Raw genomic sequence first — 11,550 nt, 5'->3', positions numbered from 1 at the left:
ATAAATTGTTAAAATACCAATATTATATTTATTTATATTTAATAAAGAATTTAACTTATTTGTTTTTATGCTATTTGACTGTTATTTAATTTCATTGGATGGACTTAATTTGATTGATGTTGCGTTGTTAACTGGACTGTATTTTCTATTCATGGCTGACTGTCTTCATGTTCTGTTTTGTGCTTTGGGAAATAAATGCCTCTGAAGTGAAGGGGCTGTAAAGTAAATCAACTGCAGTCATATGATGAGGATCATTTTCGCACATGCTGTGCTTCCTGCTCGTGAATTCTGTTTCAAGGTCCGTGAAGTAGCCACGTGGACACAGTGTTTGTGGTCTTCTGGATGGCTGGACAACACATCTGATTTCAAAGAGTCACGTGATGTCCACTTGTTGGATTGTACTCACTATACAGACAACAGGTGTTTCATGAGTATTAATCGTCTCATCATCACAGCTTTTGGAAAATTCATGAGCAGCTGAGGGGGAGATGAAAAATGGATCATCGTAACAAGCGATGACAAATAAGGTCGGACACATCAGAAAGACACATCTGATCTCCAGTCAGAACGGGTCCAGCTGTGGGTACGTCCCGGTCAAAGGGATGAAGTGAGACACTTTGCTGCATTGTCTTTCATGGGATTTTACTGATCCGGCTTCCTGTCTTTGAATAGGTGAATGATGAATGCTTGTTTGTTCTGTTGTGCTCAACAGTAACATGCAGATGGGGCTGCTGCTTTCTTTCACATGTGAATACAAAGCACAAATATGAATATTCAATATTTCCTGTAATCCTACACTCAACAATCACATATATTGGTATGAGGGCCAGTATACATTTGGGCAATATTACCACATTACTACAATTCATATTCAAAAGCTAATGAACACATCTTCAAAAATGTTTCCTGATGTCATCGGGTGTTTCGGGTCTTACAACATCCGACACCCTCGCTCAGGCGACCCAGCCACACACTCTTAACCCAAATTACTTCACTTTACTTGAAAATTGCGTGGAAACCCGTTGTCTTAAACCATTTAAGTTTTTACGCAAGCTATAACTAAACAGGTCAAGTTGTATTAACAAAAAAACCTTAATTGATGCAGAGCACATATTTAAGTTTACATTAGCCATCTTCCCTCCAAAATCATTAGTTAACATAAATTATTTCTTAGTTTAATGAAATTATCATTTTAAGACAAACATCTTTTAAGAATAATGAATAACAAACATCAGCACCAATCACCATCAGGTTTTAGCTCTGACTACTTGTTATAATGAAACAATAGGAGTGATAATTATGGATGTTAGGATGTTATTAATAATAGCAGCAGCAATTCATATAATACTACTACTAATAATAATAATAACAGTTGTTGTCTGAATCCTGCAGCTCTGGAGTCAGAGATACCATTTGTTACTAGAGGTAACAAATGCATGGACTAGTTTCTCAGCATCCTTCTGAGACAGGATGTTCCTAATTTTCATAATAATGCGCAGGTGGAAGAAAGCTGTCCTAAAGACTTGTTTTATATGTGGGTCAAATGACATGTCCTGATCAAACATAACTCCAAAGCTCCTCACAGTAGACACCGCCAATTTCCACCACTGACTGTCCAGGAGCTCATCCCATAGGACACCATCCGCCAACTCATCAGGAGCATGCCCAGACGTTCTCAGGAGTGCATACAGGCACCCGGAGGCAATACACACTACTGAGTCACATTATGAGTGGCTGTGATGAAATTCACGGAAGTTGGATCAGCCTGTGACTTCAATTACTTAGATTTTCAGTGTGGTTTTGAATCCAGTCATCAATGGGTTGATGATTTTGGTTTTCATTGAACGTTGTTACGTAATTTTGTTCTCAACAAATTATATAATGTTCATCAGTAAAGATTTTCAACTTGAATTATTCGTACATCAGATCTGATGTGTGATTTAATTGTTCCCTTCATTTTTTGAGCAGTGTTTATTAATGTGATATTCATTTAATGATATATATTCACACACACATTATTCAAACACTACCGACACAGCCGTTGGGGGCAATTTGGGATTCAGTATCTTGCCCAAGGACACTCTGGCATGCAGAATGAGGGAGACAGGGATCAAAACGCCAACCTTCTGGTTAGAGGACAACCCGCTCTACCTCCTGAGCCCGTGCTGCACATAGATGAACTGTATTAACGAGTGGGGGGAATGGCAAAACAGTACTGTAAAGTGAATGCTCAACAAGGCTAGAACAAGGCTATACGAATACAGACCATGTCTCTTTGTATACATTTTTGTATCTGTTTGTAGTTGTTTAGTATCTTTAGTTTAGTCATTTGATTACCTGTTGATTGAGAAAAGCTAACAGTCACTGTCTGCTGATACTAAAACTACCCATCACCCTCTCACTCTGGCAAGGTCGGGCACCACAGGTGGTCGATAACATCTCAGACTGCGGCCTGTGGCACCCACATCCCTATTTGTACAATTCCAGTTTATTGTAGCTCTGGATGATTGAACAACATCAATTCAGATTTGAAAGTCGACGGTGAAAAGAGAGGTCAGTGGTGTCTCGCTGATAGACATCCACTCATCTTTAGAGGAGAGGACAGTCAGTCACTGCACAGCTCTGCATTATGACACCAACCAGCGAATGTTAAGGACTCAGCTGTCAAAGCTGACTGTAAAAACTACATGGAGCTGTAGCACAGAGATAAATACATTGCAAGTATAGCCATACAATGCTGTGCTATTTCTTTGTGTGGGCAGACCTAGCATGAGGCCGTATTGTTCCAGCTATTGACAGGGAGCTGTCTCTGTATTTGGGTCATCGCTACTGTTACATATTATTGCTTCACATCAGAGCCAATTAGTGCTCATCATGTTGAGCACACAGACTCCATCCAGATGGACTCAGGTCTAATAATTTGTCAATGTGTTTTATGTGTAATTACAGCACTGAAACTTACACCTCTTAAAGCTGGAAACAGCCAGTTTGTATTCATGCTGCTCCTTCAAGTGCCTGTGGTTTGTCCTGAGTCCGCCTGCTCTCTCTGCCATAACATTCAAAGTCCATTTGAAGTGATTACTGTGGTGTGAAGTGGGAAAGTTTCACACAGGAGTAACATGACAAATCATTTGTATTCTTTTTTTCTACAAATCCCTCAGGAGACTGCTGGTTCATCCATCATGGCTGGCAGGCATTTGAAGCCATGACTTTTGTCATGGATAGAGGACAGGGCCGTTTCCCCGGGCGGTTATGGAATTCCTCAGAGATGCTCCAGATGACACCCTGTTGTTTTCAGTCAAGGATGAGAATGCTGAACCTTGACCTCGGAGGCTAAAGCAAGGAAATATGAGTGAAGGATAAAAGACACAGGCAAGAGGAAAATGACTGGTTATAAAATGTTAAGAGAGACATATAAAGATAGCAAGGGAGTGGGAAAGAAAGCGAAGGAAGGAGAGAGAGCTATAAAGGCAGCCGAGCAAGAGATAGGGAGCAGCAGATTTAGTCAACACAAAAAAACTCCTACACACTCTCACTTGAGCCTGCACCTAAAGGCTTTGAAGGAGAAAGGAGATAGAGAGATATCCACGCCATCTTCTAACTGTCTCTTTTCTCTTCTTTTCTATCTCTTTCTCTGCTCCTTCCTGTATCTCTGCCACAGTCACTTATTAAAAGTCATAACTCATCACTGTGGATGAATGGGAGGAATTATTGTCTCCTCTCAACCATGTGGGTATCATAACAGAATATGAGGTTTGAAAATCAAGAAGTCAAACTGTTGGAGTCATTGCAAACTGTTAGTTTAAAAATGATTATTGTCTTAAGAAGTGAGAGCAGTTTCTCATTGGGAAACTGCATATTCCAGAAATCAGCTTCACTGAAACTTACAGGCACAGAAGCTTTAGTTTCCAGCAGTTTTTTTTACCTAAATCCTACAATCAATTTAAAAACTAAGACCTTTGAAATGAAATGAATATTTCAAATTGCCGCATGGTGGGACTAAAAAAGTATTATCTTATCTTATCTTAAATTAACCAAACTCAGTATTTTCTTTTCTTGTGATTGAAGGCCAGAGCTTGAAAGTCAAGTTCATAGATCGTAGGACATTTTATCTCCTTGTCTAATGTGCAACTGCCGGGGCTGATAGACAACATTGACACTATAATCATTTCATGATAAAACTTATGCTAAGATTTCAGAAAATCCTTCATCAGAAGGCATGATGTGAATGAAAGCCTGTCAAGAGTGTGCAGAATTTAAATGAGGGCGATTAAAATGGATTAAAAAGATTCTTTTTACACACTATTAAAATCAGCCTTTGTGGATGAATGATCACCAATTGGGTAGAAAACATTTAAAAAGTGAGCTCCTTCCTCCCGGAGCATAGAAACAGGTGGTGATAATGAGGAATGGAGCACGGAGATGGGAAGTCTTATGAAGGGCTTCTGATTGGATGGCTGAAAGCAGATGAGCCTGGATACACAGATGGGGTGGTGCAAGGGTGGAGGGGTTCAGTCATTAAACGTGGTATTAAACTGACAGTTGAATGACAGAAGAAAAAGAGAGAACATTTTAAACTTTGACAGCTTACAGGTAATTCGCTCAATGCGAGCGTGTCAGGCTATTATTGGATGAAAAGAGTGAGCCTTTTGCTAGTGGGAGCGGTGCATGTGACTGAGGAAGCAAGGACAGGAAGACAGTCGTCAATTAGCTTCATTTCAGTTCTCTGTTCCAGCAAAGAGACATTTCCCTTTGAATAATCTGATTGTGGTTTCAAAAGTTCAACTAAAGAGGTAAAAGGATCAAATGAGAAATGAGCAAAAAGCAAATATTAGAGTAAACCTTTCACATTTATCTTGCGTCCCCCCTTGGTGGGACTATACTACCTAGAAAAGCTAGACTAGTAGAATGTCTTATAACAATCTAATGTATATATCATAATATAGTAGGAGTATTTTTACATTAATGTATTGAAAAGCAAGGCATGCTATCAATAAGAAAGCAGATCTGAGGAGACTTGAGGAAGAATAAAAGCTATGAGGAATCTTCCCTCCTCCACAAAGCAGCACATTTAACTCAACCATGTGGGAGAAGAATGAATCAAAAGCTGCTCGGTTCAGTGGAAAGCAGAAAGTGAATAATCTTTAGATGACAGTGTGGTTAGCACAAATACTTCATTACAAACCACCACAGTAATCCTGTTGGTGCTCACCGTTACAATCATCAAAGCTCCTCACCGTCAATAAGGTGAGAAGGTGTGTGTGCTGTCAGAGATACCATTCAGGACAGGATTCACGGACCTTGCAGAAGACACCCATTATTTTCACCCAAATCAGATATCCAGCACAAAAACAAATGCATTTCTCTGCAGGTAAAGGAAAAAGCCTCACTGTCATATAAATTTAAAAGCTGTCACAGCTGAATACTATCTGATTGTCATCGTGACCGTAATCGTGATAGTAATGGCAGATCCTGTATCGTGTTGGCATCTGATCGTGGATAGTGGTGGTGGACCACGATCGAGGTGTCAGCTGATGGTGGATCCTAATGGTGGCAGTGGATCATGACGATGGATTGTGGACTATGGTGGCATCTGAATGTAGTGGTGGATCCTGAACATGGTGGACTATTATTTTCAACAAGATTACTTGATATACACTATGTCTACTCAGGAACTCTACCACTACTGACAATAACTCCTCAATTCATTTACTTTCCATCATGTTACAAACTGTTTATTCTAATCACTGTTGTAAAGACTCCTATTTTACATGTGGCATCTATTGCACTTCTGTCCGTCCTGGGAGAGGGATCCCTCACATCTGGCTCTCTCTAAGGATTTCTACGGGGTTTTTTCCCCTTCGGTTTTTTGGTAGTTTTTCTTCAGTATTGTTGAGGGTTAAGGGCAGAGGATGTCACACCTTGTTAAAGCCCTATGAGACAAATTGTGATTTGTGAATATGGGCTATACAAATAAAATTTGATTTGATTTGATTGGGCCATAGGACTGGCATGTTGTTGCCTACATGGGATTATATGGCATTGCTACACACTGAAAGGAAATATGATGAGAAATAATGTGAATGATACCGATCACAAACGTTGAGGAATCACAGCGAGCAGAGGTTTACAATAAGTCCCTGCTGGATGAGGATATGAAAGACTAAATGGGATTATAATTGTACCACAACATTCCCACACAGCCATAGATTGATCTCACAAGTGAGGCGCATTAATAGGAAACTATGAAATTTCACAATACTGCATTCAGCAGAGTGGCTGTGTGGTTTCAAGGCCGTCGATAAGCTTTCCAAATCCTACAAATCTGCCGTGTGAGAGTGTAGAGGATCTGTAGAGGCGTATGCAATGATATATAATGTAAAGAAAGATATTAAAGCCCTAAAAGAGTTCAGGAAAAGGATATGCTGTGTGTGAATAAAGTATTAAAGTACCAATCTGTACAGGTGCAATCCATGCTTAGGCTTATGTTTGCTCCAATTGCTGGGAGAAATAAATAGTGATGATGTATCAGTGTGCTGGCTTCCTAGGAGTAAAAATCAAGAAGTGATCCTATTTGCGTTAACCATGTGGTTATATGTTTCCAAACAGCAAGTATGGAATTGCTTCCAATGATCTTAAATGTATTTTCAAACGAGCCAAAGCCGTTGTCTTGAGCAGGGCGGCCAGTAAATGACATCAGTGAGTGGAGAGACTGTAATGATCACAGCAGTGCAGCCGGAGGGAGCAATAACTGCTATTAAAGTCTTCACTTTAAATCTTCTCATCCAACAGTATGAATCGGCAGTGCTGTAAACTTTACCATGGCTACTTAGCACTGTGTGTTAGAACTGAAAATAGGTCACATGTGTATTTTTCAAATGCTTAAACAGCATTAACAAGAATGCACTAATGTTTTTCCTGGTGAATCGATGCAATATTAGCCATGATAACAATTCATCTGCATCATACAAAGAGCTGACCAATTGTACTGTGCTGGAAATTGATCTGAATTACACAATAAATGCACAAAACACTGAAAGGGTTGAAGTAGAACATATTGTATACAATATATAGAGACAGTAAAGTTAGTGTAGAAGTCTCTTAAGGCATTTTCAGAAACAAAGAACTTCAAGATTATGTATCATGCAGAGTTGTAGTCCAGTACTTCTATTACTTCTACAAAACCTGCAGCACTTAAACAGTAAAAGCAAGTCTGCTCTGCTTGGCTGCAGCTTTTACAATGTTAATGTTCGCCACTTAACTGATAAAACAGGATGAAGGTGGCGGAGGTGGTGGTGATGCTCAGTGTTAAAAGCTCAGACAGGTTTTGTTTCTTGGATCAAACATGATATTTTCCTACATGCTCTGTAGTGAGGATTGGTGAACAACAGTGAGGAGACATCGGCATGGGTTGAATGTCATAGGCTAATTCTATTGATCCATGGCTGCATGTGGAGTGTATGTGTTTGATGAATGAAACTAGACTCAACAATCAGTTGTGACCTTTACATGAGAGCATCACTCCACAAATGTAACTGAACACATCGATATAAAAAAAAACAACAGCAGCCTTTTGACAACAATATTTTTAATTTCATTATTTGTCAAATATCTTCTGTAGCTTTTGAGATTTGTTAAGTATCTGTGATGGTATCTGTGCTCGGGTTTAGAGACTTCTGTGTGAGGGAGTCGTTTTAAAGGTGGGTGTCTGGAGTTTATAATAATAATTATAATAATAATAATTAAAAGAGAGGGAAAAAGAAAGTTAATGACATGTAGTAAAATAAATGTGGGGTGCAGACAGAGAGAGAGAGAGAGAGAGAGAGAGAGAGAGAGAGAGAGAGAGAGAGAGATCATGCTCAATGCATGATGGGAGTTCCTCCTGCAGTCTCGGCCTATAGCAGTAGAGCTCCATGACTAACCTTTGTGTGCATGGAGGAGTCATTGTTGACAATATCGAATTGTAATCCATTAGATAAGTATGACTTACACCAGCCTTTTCCTTTAACCCCTACTGTTCCAGTCTCTGTAAAAGAATCTCGTGATCTATGGTGTCAAGCAGGACCAATATAGGGAACAAAAGTCTAGATATTTACTGTATCTCTGTATATGTATTTAATTTGGCCAGTCTTGTGAGCCCTTGCACTTTATGGTGCAACCTTAATTACTGCAGTTATACTATCTTATGGTACCTGCACGTTCTTAAAGTTGTTTTAATAACTATGTCTTTCATGGGCAAACAACAACTGTATCATCTTTTGTTTCAACTTGATTTTACTGCCACTATAACTCCCCTGCTCCTGTCTGGACGTGTTTTTCGTGTGATGGTTACTTGGAGACTCCCTCTCCTCCAGGAGCTGCGCCTCGCCCCTCGGCACCATGCGATGCTGAGATCACTTCTGGAGGGCGGTGCAGAGGGAGAGCTACGTGTTGCTGCGCAGCAACAGATAGATAGAATGGAGAGAGAGAGAGAGAGAGAGAGAGAGAGAGAGAGAGAGAGAGAGAGAGAGAGAGAGAGGCTGGAGAGAGACAGGCTGGAGAGAGGAGGGAGAGAGAGAGAGAGAGAGAGAGAGAGAGAGAGAGAGATGGGAATTCCCTCGCACAAACAAAAGCGTCAGCCAGGGCGTGTATCAGCTTCTGCGGCTCATACCTGTGGCTGAAGATGTGAAAACCTGTCCTACGCAGTACCATGCTTCAACAAGCCAGATATATTAGAGGGAGGGACACCAGTTTTTTTCTCTTTGTGGAGGCAACATCATATTTGACATCGTGCTGAGTGGGAACAGGCTTCCCTTTCCTCTGCTGAAGCTGAGACAATCAACCTGACGCACAGACGCGTCTGTCTGGGGGACCCATGTCTCTGCCTTTATTACACAACTTGCCTCATTTCCTCCACCCAAACTGCAATATGCGATCTACGGAGTAGAAACGCAGAGGAGTCTTGTAGGAGGATTCAGAGAACCAGCATCGCTGTAAAGTAAGTTGCATGTGTCTTTGTTTCAACGAAGACAAATATCTGCCCTTCTTGTTACTGTTTGGAATTTCAGGGAAATTGTGATCCAACAAAAATTGGCATAATTTCTGTTTCACTTTTAAGACCATCTGTGGTATTATTTAAAACAATAAGATATACTGTCTGTTCTTTTCTTTCTCTCTGTGCTGTCTCTTCCTGTGCCTTTCTCTCTGTTAGTGTGATTGGGTCTGTCACTGCTTCTCTCTTTCTGTGCGTCGTGGGTCTATATGAGTCCCTCTCTTCAGACATGACAGGTCACGTCCTGGGGGAACCGCGCGGCGGGGCTCACATGGATGACAACGCCGCCATCCACATCAACGTGGGCGGCTTCAAGAAGCGTCTCCTGTCCGACACTCTCTCTCGGTTCCCCGAAACGAGGCTTGCGCGTCTGCTCCACTGTCAGTCCAAAGAATCCATACTGGAGCTGTGCGACGACTACGACGACACAGAGAAGGAGTTTTACTTCGACAGGAACCCGGCTCTCTTCCCTTACGTCTTAAATTTCTACAACACGGGGCGGCTGCATGTCATGGCCGAGCTGTGCATCTTCTCCTTCAGCCAGGAGATAGAGTACTGGGGCATCAACGAGTTCTTCATTGACTCCTGCTGCAGCAGCGCCTACCACTGTAGGAAAATAGTCCAAGAGCGAGAGGACTGGGAGGACCGGAGCGATGAAGGCAGCACCACCTCATCTTTTGACGAGCTGTTGGAGTTTTACAACGACGCCACCAAGTTCGACAAGCAGCTGCTCGGGAGCGCACGGAGGCGCATCTGGTTAATGCTAGATAACCCGGGCTACTCTGTGCCCAGCCGCCTCATCAGCATCCTCTCTATCATGGTGGTGCTTGGCTCCATCGCCACTATGTGCATGAACAGTATGATCGAGTTCAGCCTGTTGGACAGCGAGGGGCAACCCACGGAGGACCCTCGTTTCGAGATTGTGGAGCACTTTGGCATCGGCTGGTTCACTCTGGAGCTGGTCGCCAGGTTCGTGGTGGCGCCAGATCTTCTACATTTTTTCGAGCACCCGTTAAACGTTATAGACTTGGTGTCCATACTTCCGTTTTACCTGACACTCCTAATAAACCTGGTGGTGGAGAGCAGCCCGGCGCTCGCCAACCTTGGACGCGTTGCGCAAGTGCTGAGGCTGATGAGGATTTTCCGCATCTTGAAACTGGCCCGTCACTCTACAGGGCTGCGCTCCCTGGGGGCCACCCTCAGGAACAGCTACAAAGAGGTGGGCCTGTTGCTTCTCTACCTGGCAGTCGGAGTTTCGTTTTTCTCTGTCATGGCTTACACGGTGGAAAAAGAGGACAGCGAGGATCTCTCCACCATCCCGGCGTGCTGGTGGTGGGCCACCGTCAGCATGACCACCGTTGGGTACGGAGACGTGGTACCAGTGTCCATTGCGGGCAAGCTGACCGCCTCGGCGTGCATCCTGGCTGGGATCTTAGTAGTAGTGCTTCCGATTACGCTTATTTTCAATAAATTCTCCCTGTTCTACAAGAGACAAAAGCAGCTGGAGATCGCAATGAGGAGCTGTGATTTCGACGAGGGGATAAAACAGGTGCCCTCGGTCAACCTACGGAACTATTACGCTCACAAAGTGAAATCCTTGATGGCGAGCTTGTCAAACATGAGTCGGAGTTCACCCAGTGAACACAGTCTGAATGAATCAATCCACTGAAACGCTTTGCTCAGGGGCGCCCGGTCACGTTGGGTGACACAGCTGCATGAGGAGCTGTCCGGGGTGCTGAAGCACACCTCCCTCCTGACCGTTTGCCTCTATGTAGCTCAGTGCAATAATGTGTTGATCTATGTGTCAGTGACAATGAGAATATAAGCAACTGTACAGGACAGCCTGAATATAATATCTCACTGTGCATCGACATGGTCCCTCACCCAACAGGCCCCAAAAAAATAACTGTTTAAAAAGACAGAGGATTCTGCAGTTGTTGACAGTCCTAGAAGGTGCCACACTATTGTCCACCCTCCAGCTATACTTGTTGTGATCAAATCTGTCTGAAAGTAACTCCAGCTGCATATTTTTTATTTTGAAAGAGTGTTGATGTGTAATTGTGGTGTTGCAACAAGACGACGTCAAATGTGTGGTTAAAAAGCAGAGTGTATTAAACAAGAAAAACATAACACACTTTCTTGATTTTTTTATGTGCAGAACAAGGGTCTCCCAGTCTTCCTACGTGTGTCTTACTGATTGAGAGAATACATGTAAGCCTGACGGGGTAAAGAGGGTTTTATATTAGTGACTGACACAATATCTGAAACGGTTTGGAAGGCATAGCAACAACATTCAGAGATGACATGTTGAATGCATTTTGTTCCTCAAAGGATTTTATTTTTCTGGCTGCATCACAATTTCAGTTATTTACTGAATAGATTTCCCTAAAATGTCCGGTATTTCACAATTAATTGACAGCAACATATGTATTATCAAAACAGTATGGATGTATCAAACCTACAGATACACAGTTTGGGCACTCAAACTTTTTGCTTTATTTGACAGAATAAATGCAGAC

General features: G+C 42.2%; 1 protein-coding gene across 1 annotated transcript; it reads left to right on the top strand.

The window, feature by feature from the left end:
- The first annotated feature begins 8,561 nt into the window (after nt 1-8,561).
- LOC118113334 (potassium voltage-gated channel subfamily S member 2) lies at nt 8,562-11,161 on the top strand. The gene is made up of 2 exons (XM_035162923.2): nt 8,562-8,977; nt 9,191-11,161. The coding sequence occupies exon 2, from the start codon at nt 9,261-9,263 to the stop codon at nt 10,698-10,700; it is 1,440 nt and encodes a 479-aa protein (XP_035018814.1). The 5' UTR covers nt 8,562-8,977; nt 9,191-9,260; the 3' UTR covers nt 10,701-11,161.
- The last annotated feature ends 389 nt before the right edge of the window (nt 11,162-11,550 follow it).

The sequence above is a fragment of the Hippoglossus stenolepis genome, chromosome 8, assembly GCF_022539355.2.
Source record: "Hippoglossus stenolepis isolate QCI-W04-F060 chromosome 8, HSTE1.2, whole genome shotgun sequence".
Classification (NCBI taxonomy): domain Eukaryota; kingdom Metazoa; phylum Chordata; class Actinopteri; order Pleuronectiformes; family Pleuronectidae; genus Hippoglossus; species Hippoglossus stenolepis.
This window is presented reverse-complemented; position numbering and strand designations above follow the sequence as displayed.